At 35.8% G+C, this 21,542-nt stretch overlaps 2 protein-coding genes across 2 annotated transcripts in view; one reads left to right on the top strand and one right to left on the bottom strand.

The window, feature by feature from the left end:
• LOC129741061 (beta-1,4-glucuronyltransferase 1-like) overlaps positions 1-13,396 on the top strand; it is a 14,066-nt gene extending 670 nt beyond the window's left edge. The window contains exons 2-3 of the mRNA XM_055732760.1: positions 226-804; positions 13,132-13,396. Coding sequence (XP_055588735.1) covers positions 226-804; positions 13,132-13,326 — 774 coding nt within the window. The 3' untranslated portion in view covers positions 13,327-13,396. The remainder of the gene's footprint in view (positions 1-225; positions 805-13,131) is intronic.
• Positions 13,397-14,241: 845 nt separating this feature from the next.
• Positions 14,242-21,542, bottom strand: part of LOC129741060 (protein obstructor-E-like) — a 12,323-nt gene continuing 5,022 nt past the window's right edge. The window contains exons 2-3 of the mRNA XM_055732759.1: positions 14,899-14,975; positions 14,242-14,834 (exon numbers count right to left, since the gene is read on the bottom strand). Of these exons, the coding sequence (XP_055588734.1) occupies positions 14,319-14,834; positions 14,899-14,975 (593 nt within the window). The 3' untranslated portion in view covers positions 14,242-14,318. The remainder of the gene's footprint in view (positions 14,835-14,898; positions 14,976-21,542) is intronic.

The raw sequence follows: 21,542 nt of genomic DNA, 5'->3' as shown, positions 1-21,542 counted from the left end.
AAACGAAGGGTTCAGGGTCGTTTTTAAATTATCCGAATAGCTTAAATTTTTCCTGTATTGTTTTATCATTAATTTGATTACAATTGAGGTTTGAGACTTGAGAGCTGTGTTTTGGAACAGTTGTTAAGTTACCATATTGCATACTTTTGATTTCAATGTCATTTTAATCGATTTACTGTGTGTACGATAACTCAATTCATTACTCCAACTTTGTTTTGATTTCAGATTAGCTTTTACCGCAGAAAGTTCCTCAACCGTCAGTATGATTGCAAAACGACCAGCAACAGCAGCCAAGACGACAAACTCCCTCCAAAAAGATCTCCAAATCATCTCTATCCAGTCAACGTAGGAAGAAACATTGCCCGAACCGCGGCCCAAACCCATTTTGTGCTGGCGAGTGACATCGAGCTGTACCCCAATCCAGGTTTCGTAGATTCCTTCCTAAAAATGGTGGCCCATCCGGCCTATCGATACACCCTGGAGGAGCCCAGCGTGTATGTGCTGCCGGTTTTCGAGATCCAGGAGCATCTGCCGATTCCGGAGGACAAACTCGGACTGCTGCAGATGCTACGACGAGGTGAGGCCATCAAGTTTCATGAGAAGATTTGTGCCTCCTGTCATACGGTGCCGAGCTATCGGGAGTGGCTCGAGTTGGCAAAGGAGGATCGGTCGATGGACATTCTAGTGACTGCGCAACGAGTAGGAGACTTTGGCTGGTGGGAACCGATCTACGTTGGAAGTAAAAGGGAGCCACCGTACGATGAGCGACTCAGTTGGGAGGGAAAGTTCGACAAAATGACGCAGGTAAGAAAGATTATTAGAACTTTAACCAGTCGGGTTGATCTCGGTTTCGCTGTAAATATCTTATGGATGTTTTCAATGATGTCAATGATTTCTATAGATTATGACGATTATGAAGTCTGTTCAAATGAAAAGCAAGCGTTGACTTGGTGACAGCGCCCACGTTTTTTTTTGCGTCCGTGAAAATTTTATTTTTTTAATTAGTAAAAAGTGGTAAAATTGTTGAAAATTTTTACGATAAGCAGTTACCGGATAGTTTGAGAAGAATTGTATCGGTTGGGGGAAAAAGGTACGCCAGGTCTTTTCAATCTGTTTTTGTCAGATCCATCTGTGAAAGCATTGAGTGAGCAACCAGAACGGTAATGGAAATATTTTTGATGATGTTTGGAAATGTCACATTTAGTACGGAATTGATAAGCGACTATTTGGGGTTTGAGATTTAAAGAAGTTTCTCGTTCAGCTTTAGTAACAACGCTGGACTTTTTGAAAAATTCGACTGAAAAAGCTTCGGAAACGTTCTTGAAAACTTGGATGATCATTTTTAATTGTTGACGTTTCACAAATGCGAGATTTTAACAAAAACAAAACAAAGCAATTTTGATCCTATAATCGACATTGTTGATCAAATCATCTCAATTTTTCGTGAGAATCATTCAAAACATGTTTTCCTAACTGACCAAAAATTACTTTATGCTAATGAATGTTTTGAATACCGTATATCGTCAATTTATTGAAGCTGTAAACTTGATCATAATTATATTATCTAGTAAGTTTTCGATTTGATGAAATAATAGTATATCATGAGTTCCAAGTAGGCGTTGCCTTTTAAGGACGTCAAAATTTTTGCTTCGTTGAAAAATTTTCTCCTGAAGTAAAAAAAATAGTTTAAACAAAATTAAAAGAACAGTAAATCCAGTTTATTATAACTACGAAAAAAACATTTTTGTGAAGTGCACTGTAGTCTATGGAAAAATTTCGTGAATATTTCATAAAGTGGAAACATGTGAGAAGAGGCTTCAGAAGCTCCGGTGACAAAGTTGCCAGTACCAAAAACTAAGATTGCCAGAATATTTTCCACTCCCATCCGGGCCTAGCAATTCAAGGCATTTTTTCAAAAAAACCAGGCAAAATCCGGGCATGGATTTTAATTTTTCAAATCCAAAAACCGGGCAAATTTAGGTGTTATTATATATAAAAGCAAAGAAAAAATGCAAAAAAATGAAATTAATATTTTAATAATGTAATTGCAGACTTACAAAATCTTTTTGGAACACTTAAATATTTAAAGTTTTATAAAAGTAAATCAGCGAAATTATTTGAAACAACCGTTGAAAATTTCCATACCGTTAATCGATTTTGCAGAAAAATCGCTTATCCATATGCTGGGATATGATTGTTTTGCATTATGCCTTTGTTAACATTAGAGTTTCATCCATCCTAAGATTTATTTACATGATTTAAGATACATAATAGAATATTTTGTTGTATTTTTTACCCCTAAATGTATGCTGCAGATTAACACTTTTTTCTTAAAACATTTTTGGTAGAAAAAATGTAAAATTTAATTCGAACAAAACCAAAAATTACTGCAATTGGTGCTTTATGCTTTATTACATCACAAATGTATCAAAAACTTTAAATTTTCAAACGTTTTTATTTGTTTTTTCATTAATTCCAGAGTTTTTTGCAACTTACCCCTTTTTCTAAGTAGGGTGAAAATTGCATGTTTTTGTAAATTTAAAAGTAACTGGTAAAACCAATAATTTTTCTGACTACGTCAGTTTGGTGTCCCATCAACCTTAAAACTTTTGATAAAAAAGAGCTAATATTATCTGTCAGCATTAAGATTTTAGAAGCCATTGAAGTTCAAAAATGTTGCATGTTGCCCCAGTTGACGGTACTCACAATCTTTGATTTTTTTTCGGTTTCTTTGTGAAAATTTTGAAAAAATCCGGGCAATATCCGGACTTTTTTCACGATATCCGGGCAACCGGGACCGGACTTTCTCGAAATTTTGCATCAAATATTCGGGCAAACCCGGATAAAACCGGGCAATCTGGCAAGCTTACCAAAAACACATCAGCCCTGCTCCTGCAAACTTATTCACACATTCGGATGTGGTTCAGTGAAAAATGTTTTCTCTCGAATAAAACATATTTGGTTAGATCCAACCTTTGAACTAATTTATACTTTCACATTGCATTACTTTTATAAAAAAAACCTTTATGCAGCGTTTGGTAGGGAACTCCAGGCTTTATTTCTTCCCTTTTTCCAGTATTTAGCACATGGTTGGACTGGCCGTAGTAATCTCTACTATGCGTGTTTACATGTTGATAACAGAGATTACGTTGAAAAGAAGAATGAAGGCCGAAGTCTTCGCATCGAATAGTTGATTTGATATAATATTTTCGCTAAATTATTAAATTACTGAAAACTGTTTGACAAGCGGTTGTCAAAAGTTACAGGTAAGAGAAGCTTAAAAACATGAGAAAACTGCAAATGGACATATTTTTAGAAAAATTGATCAATTTGGTATCCTTAGAGATCCTTGGTTCGTATGAATATCGATCTTAAAAAAAGATTGGCAGTTATGTCAAAGAGTACCTGCCGTTCTGGATTGATCTTTCGAGGAAAAAAATATCCTAAGTTAGAAAGGAGAGACCACTGGATACGACAGATACATCAACTCGGTCTAAAGGGATGGTTGAGGAAGTAAAATTGGAAAGAAAAATCACAATGGGTCAATGCTAATATGTTGCAAAATTTGGGAAAAATTGATTAAGGTGTTCAAGTTTTTTTGCCCCTGCAGGTATGCAATTTAACGAAAAATTGTCAAAAAAAATGATTTCGTCTATAAAATTTTCCGGAGATCAAAGTTGTTTGTAATCATAAAACATAAAACATCAGTGTATTTTACACCGAAAAAAAAAATTGGGTTCTAGAGTAGCGGTGAGCCACCTTTTGTAACTACGGGCCAAATTGAAATTGAAATATTTTAGGCCGGCTGCACTAAAAGAAAAATAAATAATAGCAGCGCTTTACGTCATTTTTAATGACGACAAATTTTTGAATATTAATTTGTAAAAACAAATCAAACTCATGTTTTTACAGAAAACAGAAATTAAACACCGTTTTTTTAAAACATGGTGAATTTTATTGAACACTAGCTGATCCCATACAAACTTCGTTTCGCATTTTACTTTAAAGCAGATGATTTTGTATTTGGTTGGTAATTGCGACGAATTTTCCCCAAAAAATCTACCAAACGGAAATTTCAAATAAGAAACAGAAAAGAACAACCGTGTACGAATTTTTGTCTTTTTCGGATGCATAACAACGAAATTTTGTCTAAAATATTTTATAGGTAATATTAATGACCCCTTTTCTGTCGCCTGATTAAAAATTTTAATTCATAAATCAATTGTCCGTTTTGTAAAACACCCGTGAATGAATTTTTGACTGGATTTCATGCATAATTAAACAATTATTCCAAAATCATTAAACAGTAAATGGGGACGACCCCTTTTTCTGTCGGGTAATAGAAACTTTGTTATCAGGAATCGATTTCTCATCCTGCAAAACTTTCGTGTTTATATTTTTGCCTCGATATAATGCCTAACAACGTAATTATTGCACAAAAAAATCGAGAATATTAAGACGAACCCTTTTACTGACTCCTTGTCAAAATTTGTCACGTGAAATCAGTTACATGTGCTGTAAAACTCCTATGTGCAAATTTCATTATAATCCGATGTATAATCAAGATAATGGGCAGGGCCGGATTAAGCCATCGGGAGGCCCGGGGCAATTTTTCTTGGGGGCCCCCCTATAATTCGATTTTTTTTCAAATGTTATCCCAGATAATACAAAACCTTTTAAACGTGTAAAAAAAACTGGAGATGAGTTCAGTATACTATCTTCAAATAGCCATGTTTTCTGTATGTATGTATGTATGTATGTATGTATGTATGAGAACCCACCAGTGGCTGATAGGTCTTTCGACCCGAGGCGGTACGGGAAGTCTCGATCGCACATTCGAATATTGTTCATGCTTAACTCATTAACAATAATTGCAGCACTACCAAGGGGTCCGTTATCACTGGCTTGGGACAGGTTTGACTCATCTCACTCCCTTCCAACTGTTCGAAGCAAATAAATAATCCTGATGAGATACCTAAGTATTCTATTCATGATTCAAAATTTGCCGAGATACTCCGGTTGGCTTGAACCCACAATCCATTGTATATCAGTCTTCTGATCGTTTAATGTCCTGTCCATTCCCTCCACTCAACCCCATAATAGAGTTAAGCTATTTTATTATATAACAAATTAATAATATTGTTTCGTATATTATCTTCTTACCACCTGCAATTCCATTTCATATTAGTTATTCTCCTTGTTTTCAAAGTAACTCGAAAATTCCTCCATATACAAATTAAAAAAAAAAAAAACAAACAAACAAAAATCAAGCATATTATCGCAGTTCATTTGTCTTTTGAAATTAAATTAAACAGCCAAAAAATGAAATATTCTCATCAGGTTTACCGAGGTTTGAAAATCCATACTGTTTAAAATTTGAGAAGCAACATACAGATATGGACGCAGCAAGCTTAGCATTACCAGATTTCAGTCTGGCAAAAGCATGGGAAAGAATAAAATCTACTAAAACCGACGATCGCTAATTTTTTACTTTTGTTTCCAAATTATAATCTGTATGTATTCTTTTATCACTTTCATATACAACATGATAAATTTCACAACATAATTTTCGTTTTACATACATAGATTCATATCAAGTCGGAATTGCAAATGGTAATTGAAAAAAGTGCAAGGAACGAGCTCACCAATTTTTAAGCAGCAAATTCCGCATCGGCCGACAAACACTCCAATCAGGTATTCTTCTCACGGTTTGAATAAAATCAAATGGGGATAAAAACATTTTTCCGGAAAACCTGTGTTCTTCTTCCAATAAATATTATAAGCACTAACGTTTGTTTTACTCTTGAAATATCCCATGTATCGCACTTTCACATTGCGTTCAAGAACTCGATGTTTAAATTTATGAATGATTCTTGAATAACCCCATTTAAAACAGCAACTGTACATGTCCCGAAAAAAGTGACCAAACATAACGGGTCGAGCTCACCAATTTTTTAAACGGCAACCAAATCAGATGAAGATCTGATGGAACAACTCTTCCCCAGACTACCCGTAATATATTTCACTCAACTTATACACAATCGGTTGCACTCCCGTATCACCATCAATTCCAACGTATTTTATTGAAAGAATCTTAAAATAAAGGGTACATTTTTAATTTTAATTTTGGGAAAAATTTACAGCCGAAAAAAACACGTCTTGACAATTCAGCAAACGCTCCCTTTTTTTCATCTTCAAATAGCCATGTTTTCTGAGTACAAAATAGTTTCTGGTATCTTCAATAAAAATTGTTAATTAATCACGTGCAGATATTGCGGAAGAGTTTAGCAATTTCTTAGAAATGAAAACGCGGATTTAAGCTGTGAAATGCAAAATTTAATTCCCTTCTTTTAAACCCTTATCACCAACTAAAATTTTCTAATTTGAAAAAAATACCGGATAGATGTTTTAAATGATTTTCATATCATCATTGATCGTTTGGTTTGTGCTTATTCGAGAAGTATTTACCTAGCGACAATTAGGAAGTATCATGAAGATATGAAACATAGAAAACAAAATTTAAAAAATAAACAAAATAATTCAATCCACATTCTATAGAGACACAGATATAAGAGTTTTAGAATTCAAAATTATAAATCACGTTATATTCAGAACCAAAATTCAGTGTCTAAAATTAAATCATAATTTCAAATCAAGTTTTGAGAAACAAAATATGAATTAAATTTAAAAAAAAAGAGTTACAAAGTTACAATCAGAGCAAAAGCAGAAATTGCACCAATTGAGGATTTCAAGTCTATGATTTTGAAACACAAAAATTAAATCTTTTCATGAGATGTTTTTGAATGTCATTCTCATTAGATAATTTTTTTTATCAAATTGTTATTCCAAATGTGACGAAAGTTTCATTCGATGCCCTCAAAGCCAAAGGAGTATTAGTGCTAAAATGATCGATTGAAAATAAATTGAAAATAAAAATTAAATATTTAAAATGAAATGAAAAAAATCAGATGAGGATTCAAAATGAGTTTAGTACCTTAAACAAAGATCCTAAATTTAAAAAATTCAGAAAAATGATGAAACTGAACTTGAGTAACTGAAGAAACAACACAAGACTTGAAAATCCAAATGAATTGAATCTGGAAAAAGATAAGATTAAGATCATAGACATATTTATATTCAGAAAATCGATACTAGCAACTCAACTATCAGATCGTTTCTATGACAATTTGAGAATGATCATTTGGAAAATGATATGCTGATTCAGTATATTCACTTCAGTAGATGATACAATTTTGGTTTAATCAGTTGAAAATGTTCCAATACAAATTGCAAGTCTAAGACAGTAATTGGGATGGAAATTCAATAACGAAACCCTGTACTGTTAATTGGTCCAATTTAAGCAAATGCAGTTTTTTTTTCAAAGATTTTACGTTCTAAAATAGAGAGGGAAAAGGGCTTAGAATTTATAAACCAATGAAAATTTCAATAATAATGATTTAAAGGTGAAAAGTTATTATAATATGCGGTATTAACCCGGTTACTGCCCGGGTAAAATTGTGAAATCTTTATCATAAAGCGAAATTAGCTGCTATTTTAGAGCAGTAAACCAAAGCTTGGAAACTTAACGTAACAACAAACATTATTGTTATGCAAGACGTTTGAAAGTAATGAAAATGAGGAGGTATTATTTCTTTATTTTACCTGTTCTGTATGAAGTATCGTAACTGATATGTTTCGATAAAAAAAAAATGAAAATTTGAGTTGTTTTGCCTCATATTCTTCTTAATTTTTTTTCGAATTCGGTTTTGTCCAGAAGATTTTGATATTCTCAGCTCGCAAAATGTGGGAGAGCTCCTTCACTGCTTACTCTAGGGGGCACCTTAACTTTTTTAAGACAAAAACTAATCGAGATATTATTTTACGGGGGCCCTTTAGTTTTTATATTTCAAGTTTTCATTCAGATTTTCTAGTTTTGATTTCTTTTCATGGATTTGTAGTAGTATTATTAAAGTAATATCAAAACTTTTTTTTTTCTCGGGGGGCCCCCCTGGGTCGGGGGCCCGGGGCAATTGCCCCTTTTGCCCCCCCTTTAATCCGGCCTTGATAATGGGGCTTATTCTGAGAGTCGCGTGATGTGATGTGCAAAATTTCACATCGTTGTGCCGACTCCAGAAACCACTCTAGGCTAGAAGTTTCAGCTCAAATGTCCTGTGATCGATTTTTTGGAGCTCATTCATGCTAACGTTTCTTCTCTGAAACATTTCCTGGAGTCAAGATAAAGAAGTGAAATTTTGTGAGTCACGTAACTCGACAAGCAGAATAACCCCCAATATAGCAAAATCAGTTAACAGATAATATGGATGACCATTTTTGCCGACCCCTGACTCGAGATTAGAAATCTGAAACAATTGATCGTCCCTCAAATCTTCTATGTAGAAATTTCCATCTCTATCCAATGCATTATAACGTCAATACCGCAAAAACATCGAACAGTTTTTATGGACGACCCCTTTCGCAGATCTTTGAATTAAAATTTGATTCCTAAAATCAATTACTCGTTCCTTGAAACTCCCACGTACCAAGTATTTAAGCATTATTTCGCAAAAACAGTGTTAATATGGACGACCACTTTGGCCAACCTTTGACCCTGAATTTAAAACCTGGAATCGATTGATCGTTCCTCAAAATAATCTTATGCATATTTTCATCAAAAACAAATTTATAATAACGCCAATATCGCAAAAGCATTGAACAGTTGATATGGACGACCCCTTTTGCCGACCCTTTTTTCGAGGAAATATGCTCGATCAGATCTTCAGTTATACTGAAAATTGTAAGGGAAATCTCTTCTCCCCCTTTTCATCCACCTTTTTGAAGGATTGAGGGATACCAAATATTCAAAGAAGCATTTCTCGTACCCAGGGGTCTCAAACAATCATTAGAACATATCACGTTCCCAAATATCCGCCCATGCCAAATTTGGTTCCATTTGCTTGATTAGTATTTGAGTTATGTAAAAATTAAAAAGGGGGCCCCTCCCCACTTTATATCTCCCTACTGTAAAGAGGGAGGGGTCTCAAATAATCATAGAAATATTTTTCGTATCCAAATACCATGCCAAATTTGGTTCCAATATCTTGAATAGTTTTCGAGTTATGTGAAAAATTGTAAGGTAGCCCCCCTCACCCCTTTCTATCACCCCACTGAGAGGAAAGAGGGGTACCTAATATTCATTGAAATATTCTCCGTTCCCAAATACCACCCCATGCCAAATTTGATACCATTTGCTTGATTGGTTCTCGAGTTATGCAAAAAAATGTCTTTTGTTTGGAAGGCCCCTCCTCCCCTTCATGAGGAAGGGAGGGGTCTCAAACCATAATAGGAGCCTTCCCCTGCCTCCAATACTCCCATCTGCCAAGTTTCACGCAAATCGGTTCAGTAGTTTCTGAGTCTATAGGGAACAGACAGAAAGACAGACAGACAGAAATTCATTTATATATATAAAGATTGGTTTTTTTGACCTAAAAACTTCAAATCAAGATTTCTCGAAAATTCGACTAGGGATTTTTTTTTTAAATTTGCCCAGAGGTGTAGAATTACCTAAGAAATCGAGCCCTATACTTGGTTTTGATGGTCATTTTTTTTATAATAACGGTCCAGGGGGGCACCGTGGGGTGATCCTATAGAGGACAAACAAACAAACAAACCCACAGAAATGGCTTTTTATATATATAGAAGATAATTGAACAAGTACCTACATAATTGAATCTTCATAATTTTTTTCAAATTTTAATTTTTAAATCGATTTGAACATTTTCACTGATCTTTCTTACTAACAAAAACATCGCTTGTTTCCTAACCTTTTTCGAACCACACAAAGACCTTCAACTTGCTGTGGTTCGAAAAAGATTTAAACCTTATTCTAGGAGAAACTCTTTTTGGTTCAATCCAATGCTTCTATTCGTCATTACTTCAGTTCTAACTGGAAGTATGGAGCTTAATAACAGATGCTGCATTTTGAGCGGTGTTGTTAAAATCACAAAAAAATTCATAATTTCAAAGATTTTCAAACAAACTTCGTTAAAGTTAAAGTTTAAATTTTTGATTCGAGAATGTTTTTACAGATTTTATAGATTTTAATTATTTTAATTTAGATTCCACTGCACTAGGATAGGCTTTTTACAGCTGATTCATGAAAATCTTATGAATATGGTAAAATCGATTGTCTATTTTCAAGAAAATAAACTCAATTAATTGATGTTTGGCATGATTTTTCTATGAAATTTTAGAAAATAGCATCACAGATAATCGTCACCAATTTTTTGGGTCGAATAACAAATATTGTTTTGTCGAGAATTCAGAATTTTTTTCGGAGACTTTGATGCTTAGCCATGTTGATAAGAAATCTAAATCGTTCTTTCAGTCTTTATTGTTCAAAAATAAAAAAAAAACACTGGTGGGTAATCCGGGGTTAGATTGATCACTTTTTCAATATTTTTCGATTATTTTTTCTGTTAAGGGGAATGTGGCAAGTTTCATATTTTTAAAACCAGTACTAGACTCATACAAACGTAAAAAATATGGTTGCATAAATTTATTCAATTACTTTGGATTTGATTTAAAAATCGATTTTGGTTTTTTTTAGAATTTGGTACTTTGGGATAACATTGATCAGTCTCTGACGGTTTTAACAAGTTTTCTTGATCAAAAAAGTTTTCTTGATTCATAATATTTTCAAATACTAGTTCAAATACAAGTTTATCAGTTTCGATATCATCTAACTGAAGAAGGTAGTAAGTTGCTATCGACATACCGGTATACGAACTTTTCATTTATCGTGGTTGAATTAAAAGGAATCTTTCGATTACTTTGATTCAGTTGAATCATTCAACCAAGTACGCTCACAACACAACATCGCGATCTTAATGTGTTAAGGCCGAACATCAATCAAAATCGAAACATGGAGGATGATTTTTGCAGAGAAATTTTGTCTTAATTCAATGCCCTAGACACTCGCACAATTCCTCTTTAATTTTTTTCCTTGAAACTTAACCATTTCATAGGGTTTCTAGCCTTTTATCCTAAACTGCTTACTCTTGGAAAATGCCCCTATTTTTTAAACAAAAACTACACTCTGTTGTGGTATGAGCCTACTTGGTTGAATGATTCAAATGAATCAAAGCAATCGAAAGATTCCTTTTAATTCAACCACGGTAAATGAAAAGTTCATATACCAGTATTTCGATAGCAACTTACTACCTTCTTCAGTGAACGTTTTCGATTGATGAATGTGTATCGTTTCCCTCCCTTATATTGTCCGGGTTAGGTAAGCTACTATTAGGTAGCAAAAACCTCCGAATGCTCGGCAGTTGTGCCGTTGTCTGTTTTTTTTGGGTCTACCTACCCTATTCTGGGTGTTTTCTGGTAGTGCTAAATTATTTTCTACCCGTTTTTGGGCATTGTCAGGTAAATTATTGTATTTCTTTTTACCTAAGAATTTGAACAACCAAGTGTGCCCTAGTCCGGTGTCTCCCTTTAAGAGATGAGCTGATTTTTCATTGAAGATTTCAATGCTTTCAGCAACATCCAATTTAAGCGAATTACTATTCAAAGACCGGATCAGCGAGACATTTCCTCGATCGATAGAGTGACCAGATTCACACATGTGTAAAGCTACTGCAGATCTAGGATTCTGTGAAGGAAGAATTTTCTTCTTTGAGTCAGATCTAGCTATAGCCATGTGTTCCTCGAATCTGTCAATCAACTTCCTTTTGGTTTGTCCAATGTACACCTTATCACAGTCGGAACAACTGATTTTGTACACACCAGATCTATGAAGGAGCTCCACTGGATCTTTTGTCGATCCTTCTTCTATTTCGCAAGTGAATTTAATATTCTTATGCAAACCGTTTATGGATGTTAGAAGTTCTTCTAGAAAATCTTTGTTTACTACACAAAAAATGTCATCGACGTATCTCCACCATTTTTTGGGTAATAAATCTTGATTTTCAAGAGTCTCCTCCAAATGAGCCATAAACAGTTCACACAAGAATGGATTATGATGATTATGTGGGAAAATTTCATGTTGATCAAAGTTACCCGGTGATCAATGTTACCCCTTTTAACGGTACTCCGGTGATTTGAAGTATTTCACAGATTTTTGTATATTTTTTTAATTTACCACTAAAACAACTCACATGAGTTATCAAAAACGTGTAAACATGGAAATTCAAATTCAAATATGTGCAATCTAGCCTGGGCGTGTCCTGTTTATTGTTGATCGAAAACTGTTATCTAATTGTATAACGTTTTTAAAATCAAGCACTGCGAGCCTTTATATAAAACATGCGAAAAAAAGCTTGGAACAAACTTCTTAGTTTATGTTTTGTTGGAGTTTTAACAGAGCATTCAGAACTCTGTCTAAACAACTTCAACAGTAGATTAGTATATTTAATAAAAGCTTTATAAGCGTTTTCAAAACTACCTGTAAACATGTGGTTGAATTAAAGGGAACTTTCGATTGCTTGGATTCAGAAGAATCTAAGCATTTTCGATTTCCATAATAAAACAATGCAGCTAGTTTTAGTATATAAAATGCCATTATAAAACTTTCAATTGCTAGTTGGATCAATTTGTTTTACTTGGGTAAGGATTCTTTAAATCTGCTCTTAACATCTGATAAGCTAAAAAGATCTCACTGGTTGTTAGTTGATTTCATTGTGTTGTGTTTAGTTGTTTTCAGGTTAATAATTTAACGAGTTTCTCAATCAATAAGCTACTGTCCCGTTTCAACTCACTCAAAGGATGGTCAAAAATGGATTTCCAATTTTATTGGCAAAAAACTTGTAACCAAATTGTTTACTCAAAGAGCTATTATAACAGAAATATTAAGAAAATCGTCTGAAATCATCCCTATTTACCTTATTTAAGGTGAATCATTTATTACGAAGCTTTAATACACTTGTTATATACATTTTTTCCTATAACAATAGGAGATAAAACAGTCTTACAATTTTGTTTAAATACTAGAATCTGGTTTCAAATCAACATGAAACATTTAGTTTTCTAAACAAGGTTTTCATGCCGTTATCTTCTCGAGTTTTAAGATAAACTTATCCAGAGCCTAGTGTTTACTCTTTGTAAAGTCTTTGATTTCCACTTTCATTCCAGGGCTACATCATGTGCCTGCTCGGGTACAACTTCCACGTTCTGGATAACGGATTTCTGGTGCACAAACCCGGCATCAAAAGTCAGGCTGATGCCGCGAGACCGGCCATGGAAGCCAAGCAGCGGGCCTTCGTCGAGGAAACGATCCGGAACGAACTGAACGTTCTCTATGGCATCAACGATCGATGCAGGTTGTGATCCCTACACGTAATCACTTGTACAGTTACTGCCCCCACGCTTAGGAATAATAAATTATTTACGAATATTAGGCACTGACCTGTGAAATCCCATAGTTGAGAATGCCGTTCCAAATGATCCATCCCGAATTGTCAAGTTTTGTAGTCCTGCCACGAGCTCATCGGGACTTTCTTCGGGCTCGGAACGACTTTCAGCTCCCGAAAGTACCGAAGAATCCAAAGCGCTGTCCAACATAATGAAACTGGCCGGCATCAGTCGTTCACTCATGATGTCATTCACATCGATGGTTAGCAAATTAGACTGCATTCCCTTGGCCTTGCAGTAGCCAAAAATTAACACCAAGATCGCAAAAATTTTCACATACATGTCCACTAAACTGAAAGTCACCGAACTAATCCCAAACCTTGAACACCACTCGACGACACCGACGGTTGACAAATGATTGAGTAACGCGACAAAAGTCCTTCGGTACGGAACCGGCCGAGAAATTTCTGAAACGGGACTTTCGTTTGCATGCAGTTTGAAGATTATTCGATGAACGGCAGATACAGTTGCAGTCTGTGCCAGTAGAAAGAAAATTGTTAATGACTGTGAAAATTATGTCGCATGTATCGTTGATTTTCACCCTTGGCTGGGCATTCAGTTGCGTTTTTCTTTCCTCTTCTCGGGTGTTCTCAGTCGAATGTGACAAGCTGAGGAAAGATTTCTTGGGGTTTCTGTTCTACTCTCGCATAGAAATCTTTCTTTGGTTTTATGTTGAAAATCACAAATCTGTGACTCACTCGTTGCCTATAAACAGGGGTTAAATGTAAGCTAGCCTAAATGAACACACTACTTTTCGTTCTAAATTATCCCACAAAAGTTGTTCTATTTTGACGTGATAGTTGAAAAGAAAAGAAAAATCAAATACCTACGAAACTACTTTATTTGAGTATTATCAGTTCTAAGGCACATAACTGAGGATAAGAATGCAACTGTCTCGCAATAGTTAATTAGATAGCACACCCGGTCACATTTTCAACTCCATCACAGGCATTGATGAGTTCGTTGAAGGCCTGATCCGGACCGCACAGATTGACGCGTGGCCTATCGTCCACACAGATGAAGTACTTCTGGCAGTTGTCCGGAGCACGGAAGAAACGGATCGGGGCCACCAGTTCGCCCTGGGGAGGACAACGGAATCCCAGATAAGCATCGGCATCACAATCCTCAACCAGATCGGGCCAATCGCACTGGTAGGTTTTGCTGTTGAAGGCCAATCCGTAGGGACAGTCCAGGGTGAAGCCGATGCCATTGTCGCAGTTCATGAACTGGCCACAGTTGGCGCGATCACCCAGCTTATAGTATCCGAACTGGTGGGGACAATTTTCCGTCGGGATGGCCGGTTGTGTTCTAGTCCGGCTGCCGCAGTCCACATCGATCGGATATTGACACGGATAGCTGAACAGGTTGAGGTTTTCATTGAACAAGAGCCCGTCCGGGCAAAGTTTTCGTTCCGGGACTCCTTCCTGGAATTTGAGAGAAAAAATGGGATTAAAAAGGTGAATTTTTCAATTTTTGAAAGTATGCTACCCTGCATTCTATGTAGGCGTCACACTGATCCGGAACTGGATAGCGGCCAAACTTCTCTGGACACGATTGGCTGTTTGCTGAAATGATTGAAAAAAAAAAACAACTTATTTAGCACAATAAAAGGTGTCCACGACGAAATTGCTACACACAAAATTGATTCGAAAAATTAGAGTTTTCATCCGATTGTCATCAAATTTTCAGGGATTGAAAAATATCTATTAAACTTCTTTTTACTGTTTTACTCGTATTTTATTTACAATCCATACGCAAATGCCCGCACCTTGGCCTTAACCCTGGCCATAAGATTCTGCAAAACCTGTGAATCAACCGTTTTTGGCATGTAAACCTATACTTTCTCCAGTTCCTCGACTGTCTTCATAACCTTAGGTCCTTTAAGAAGGTTCAGCTTCATAATCGCCTAGTACTTCTCGATGGGGCGGAGCTCCGGAGTGTTGGAAGGGTTGAACATTTTCGGCACGAAATTGACCTTATTGTCCGCATACCACTTCAGCACGTCCATGGAGAAGTGGCATGAGGCCAAATCCGACCAGCAGATTGTTGGGACGTTGTGGGCCTTCAGGAGAGGAAACAGCCGCTTCTGGAGGCACTCTTTCATGAACACCTGTCCGTTCATCGTGTCCTGGGTCACGAAAGGTGCACTCCGCTTCCCGCACGTGCAGATGGCTTGCCAAACCAGGAATTTATTCGCAAATTTGGACATCTTCTGAGTGCGGACATTTTCGGAACGCTGAACTTATCCTTGGCCGTGAAAAACAAGTCGCGGGAATCTGTTTGAAGTCGGCCTTCGCATATGATTCGTCGTCCATGATGCAGCATTTAACTTTCGTCAGCATATTGAGGTACAACTTCCTGGCACGGGTTTTGGCGGACTTGTTCTGCTTCTCGTCGCAATTAGGGGCCTTTTGTACCTTGAACGTTCGAAGCCCAGCCTTAGTTTTGGCCTTCTGGACAAAACTTCGGCTTAGGTGCAGCTTCTTAGTCACATGCTGAACGGAGGAGTTTGAATTTCGGTTGAAGGCCCCAACTACGCGGTTGTGATTTTTGGTGTTGTGCGGAATACTTTTTCCTTCACTTCTGGGCTTCCGATCGGCGGTCAATCGTTCCTCGAACTGCTTAATCACTTGCGACACCGTGGAATTCGCGATTCCCAACGCGATTTATATCATGAAACCTGCACAATATGGTAATTAGGTGAAAATGATTAAGGGTAGAAGTCGAATTTCGGTGTCCGTCGCCATCTTAAATTCCAAGATGGCGGCTTCCGCTGCACTTTGAAATGTAGTAAATGACTTAAAATGATATAAAACCCAACAATATTGGTATTGGGTAAAAGGGCTATACGAGTAGAAGTCGAATTTCGCTATCTGATGCCATCTTGAAATCCAAGATGGCGGCTAACTTTTAAAATGCTATAAATCATTGAGTATCGCATGAAACCTCAAAAAATGGATATTTCTTAATTGGGATAAGCTATAAGAAGTTAATTTTTGCTTTCTGGCGCTATCTTGAAATCCAAGATGGTGGCTTCAGCAGAACTTTAAAATACTGTAAATGAATGAAAAAGGTATGAAAACCCCAAAATTTATTGTATTGGGTAATAAAGCTAAATGATAGAAGTCGAATATCTCTTTTCGTGTTTCTCTGAAATGCTGTAAGTGTTGCCCTTTCACCCAATATCCCGTATTGTGGATGTATCATGAGATTTTTAGTTAATTATAACTTTGAAAAGAATAGCGAATGCCAACATTTTGGAATGATGGTGGCGTCAGATAGCAAAATTCGACTTCTTCTAGTTTAGTCCTTTCATTCAATACTCCTAATCTGGTGATTTCATGCGGTTTTCAGTGATTTGAATCATTTTCAAGCTCAGTGGAAGCCGCCATATTGAATTTCAAGATGGCGTTTGATAGCAAACTTCGACTTCTACTCGTTTGGTCCTTTAACCCAATACCCATATTGTGGGAGCTTCATGCTATTTTTAGTGAACATTTCCAAATTCAGTGGAAGCCGCCATCTTGGATTTCGAGATGCACCTGATAGCGAAATTTTTCTTTTCTAGTTAAGCCCTTTAGCCTATACCCATATTATGGGGGTTTCATGCGATTTTAAGTTATTCCAGAATTTTAAAGTTCAGCGAAAGTCGCCATCTTGGATTTCAAGATGGCGTCTGATAGAGAAATTCCTCTTAAACTGGTTAAGCCATTTTACCCAATGACCATATTGTGGGAATTTCAAGTGACTTTCAGTGATTTCAATCATTTTAATGTTCAGTGGAAGCCGCCATCTTGAATTTCAAACGTCAAATCGTAGCTTTTTTTGGGGTCATCATTAAACCATAATAAAACTATGAATTGACTCACGCCATGTTGGTTGCAAAATCGAAAGGCACAAAATAACGCCATGTTGATGGATTCACAATGCAAACATTGGAAAATATTTTTTCAGGCCTTTTTTCATCAATTCCATCATGATTGACCAACAGATTTGAAGAGGCGCATTTATTTTAAGATACTATTTCATACACATTTTACCTAAAATCTTGACTGGCAGTAGAAAAGATGCTCATAATATGGTTAAAACATTGGTTTTATGGCTATAAATTTTTCCAGATCATATCTCAATAATGCAATCATCATTCATCAACCATTATGGTTGCTGGAAAAAATAAAAAATAAACTCCGAGAACTCACAGAATCGAAAAAACAAAAATTTCTTACATGTTTAATAATAGCTTTTTAATAGCTTTGGTGACCAACATTGATGACCAACAATGATATGTCTTGATGACGTTTCTAGGGTAGGGCCAAATAGCCTAATTTTGGCTTTATTAGAGTCCAGGTGATGTAATAGAATGCGCTTTAGCTTTTTATGAAGATTAATTCTATAGTCCAAACGAAATTTTGCTGACCATATTAAAGCTAAAATTGTTACTTGGGCTGGTCAATCTTCGCTGGCTGCAGAAGCACGGACGTCTTCTGGTGATTAGTTAAGACGCACAATTTGCTGGGCAACCATGCATCAAGATCCAAAAAGAAAAATAGCGGAGGAACCAGGACATGGATATCGGGTTTCGGTCAGGTTTTCTAGCATCATGGCGGCTAAAACGAACTAAATGCAACATGCTGAAATAATAAATTAATAGAAAATAAAACATAGCCATACAATTATTCCGAAAAAGTGCTTCAGACATATATATCTTGTTCTCCAACCGATTTTTTACTAAATTTATAGTTTTGGAAACCTTGTAATTTAACTGAAATATGTTTTTCAGACATTATTAACCTGCAACACTTCAGTTTTCCGTTATTCAAAGTATCAAGATTTTAAGTATATCAACTAAAAATTTCCACAATAAATTTATATCCACCAGAAAGCCAATTTCATACGATTCTAGTGGTGTAATTACATAAGCGCTGCGATACTTTACTCTCTTTCAACTTCAAAATATTCGTTTCTTTTACCCAAAGCGCTCTAGCTTTTACCTGCCCATCTATCAGTTTATATTCTTTCTCATAAAATTCTACAGCTCAAATATTTTATAAAATTTGGTCCGAACTGAGAACAGTTCGGTCCGCCCAGTTGCCCGGATTTCACTGAAAAAGTCAGGATTTTGCCGGATTTATTCAATTTGTTTTTAAAAATAATTAAGAAAAACTGTGTCACATACTTTTTTTTAAATAAATGCCTATAAAACGACATTTTTGATAATGAAAGAACTTTCGGAGACCTGATTTACAATTTCAAATCTGTCAATGAGTGTTGATAAAAAAAATTTTTTCTTCTTATTTATGTTGAATAATCTCTGGGATTTAATAAAAAAAAATAACTGGATATTGCCCCGGCTTTTTTTTCGTCAATTCTGAAATCAAATTCCCAGATATTGCCTGATTTCCCGGATTTTGCTGGTTTAACGGATTCTTGCTGAAAAAATTCTTGCAACCTTGCTTTACAACCAATGCACCATGGGGAAAAAAGTGTTTAAACTGTGAAGAAAATCAATATCTTCCTTTCTACACAAAACAAATCTATGAAATGATACTTTCCTGTAGTGAAAATGTCGAAGAATCAATTAGACGTAGTTTCAGAAGCCGCACGAGCTTAATAACGGAGTTATAGTGCTTCTTCAACCCTAAGTATAGGGAAATACTTATTTTGTCAACAATCCAGAAAGAGCTAAACTAGACCTATTTTTTGCGTTTTTTGCGAATCAATTATGGTTGTTTTTACCCGCAATTCCCCTACATTTTTCAATTATTTCAAAAAAAGCATGTTCGGAATTGAAAATTTCGAACCAAATGGGACGTATCTTATGTGATTTTTTTCCGAGGAACCCAACGAAGCCTATATGAGCAACCGCACGGATTGGAAACTAGAGCTATGGCTGTTTTGCCATCAATTTTCTGAAGTAGTTGAAAAATTTTCAATCATATTAAACTTTCTAAGTTTGCCACGAGAAATATCTCGTTTAGAAAGCTATCTGTAACAGTTGCTTGAAATGCTACATTTTTGGACCGTCATCTAGGAAATTTACGTAAAAGAGTGTCTTTGAAAGCGTTTGCTGCCTTTCCTGAAGAAACATGACTTGTCTGTGCTGCTTTGGCCAGATTTAGTATCCTGCCATTATGGAAAAAAGGCGATGGAGTGGTATGCCGCTAACAACATTCAGATTGTGCCCAAGGATAGGAACCTCCCCAACATACCGGAACTTCGCACAATCGTGAAATATTGGGCAATAGCAAAGTAGAACCATAAAAAGACCAATAAAAATGTACAAAATCTGATGGCAGGCGTCAAACGAAAGGCTCGCTAATTTGGACTAGGTCAACCGGAATCTTAATGGAGCATTTTTTTGTCTTTTATACATATTGAACTTCAAAATGAAAGAGACTTTGATTTTTTTAAATAAACAAATACTCGATTTACACGCAATTTAGTCTGACTACTTTTTGATCCGAACACTCTTTATTAATAATATTTTGTAAAAATCTGAAATAAATTCATTTCCTCTCAAGTATGTCACTCAAAATAAGTTATAATCCAGATTGAAGAAAATCAATTGAAAAAAAAATTCCAATACATAATTAATTATTTCTGGTTAAAATATATATATCTCATCGTTATATGTTTGAGTTATTATTTGACATGCTCTTTTGATCGAGTACTCAATTGCTTAGAAAAGGCAATTTATCTTTGAATATTTTTTAAGCTGATGGTCTGCGGAGGGAAGTAGGCGATGGCTTGTTGGTATTGCACTTTTTTTTTCACTCCGTCGCGGTGAAAATTTAACTTTTTAAGTTAAAGTAGTTTGTCATAGTGAAATTGTGAATTTTTCTTGGAATTAGTGGATGAAGCATATCGATCAAAAATTTCATGTTCCATTGTGTGTGCCCGACCCGATTCTCCGTTGATTTTATCCACCTCCAGCAGTTTACATCGTTGAATGATCCGCAGCAAAAGGAACCACACTTTCTACTTCAACCATTGATGAGCTCGTTCCATGATCCTTCTTATTCAATTATTCTGAACTGATGATTCAATCCGGGAGTTTCTATCTGAGAATCCTCAAAATTGGAAAATTCCTAAATACTCACAGGGGAGTTTTTTTTTCTATTGCAACCTACTTTTTTATCTGAAGAAGTAAAATTTTAGAAACCTTTTTAGGGTTTAATTAATAATGATGTGTTGAAATTACTATTATGTTTTTAAAGCAAGTTCTCCCGCAAAATCTTTTGGATGATTTCGAAAGATTTTGTGATGGCTGATGGCACTAACTTTTTTCTCTCTTTTCTAATATTTATTTTCAAGAGCGAGTAAAGCCGCTATATCCAAGGTCAATGACGAGAGATGATGATCCGAAACATGTGGTTTGATTATACGTTTAATACAGATATGATACAATCACAATTTATAAATTGATTCAATGCAATGTTTTGGATTTCTGTGCAGAAAAACCTCATTATCCACTGAAGGATGAACTCTCAAGAGCCACCATCAAGGAGAACAGTAAATTTCTAGCAAATGTGCTTCCAACGTGAATATTTAAAATATTTTATAACTACGGAAACGTACGGCACGTATGTTATAAGATGTTATAAGATGGGTAGTAATTGTACTTTTTTCATCGGGATACTGACAGGATCTGACTGTGTATATATCATAAGCATGAGTATTTTTTAAGTTGAAAGTCTGAGCTATGCTATGTGGAGAGTCACATAACATATCATATGGTTTTCTAATGCCTTGGTTAAATTTCACAAGTCACTTAATATTCTGGCGTTTTATGAATTTAGATTCATAATTTTGAATTGATAATCCGGAACGGAAAGTTTTATGTCACTAGAAACGGAGGGTGGCATAATAGAATATTCGATAGTTGATTGTCGTTCATACGATCTAACGGGTTCGTCGCTTAATATTCAGGTAGATTTCCACTAATTTTCTCACTCGAAACAGTTCGTTTTCCGCATCTGACAAATCGCGCCACCTTCAAGGTTAACAGCTTCCACTATGATAATTTTCTGTTCCCCCAAGAGCCATCTTCGCCGTCACGCGTTTTGAACGACGCTTTTGTTATTTGCTACCGCGCGCCTGCCTGCGACAACATCGACGACTCTCCCTAAACG

The sequence above is a fragment of the Uranotaenia lowii genome, chromosome 2 (assembly GCF_029784155.1).
Source record: "Uranotaenia lowii strain MFRU-FL chromosome 2, ASM2978415v1, whole genome shotgun sequence".
NCBI lineage: Eukaryota > Metazoa > Arthropoda > Insecta > Diptera > Culicidae > Uranotaenia > Uranotaenia lowii.
This window is presented reverse-complemented; position numbering and strand designations above follow the sequence as displayed.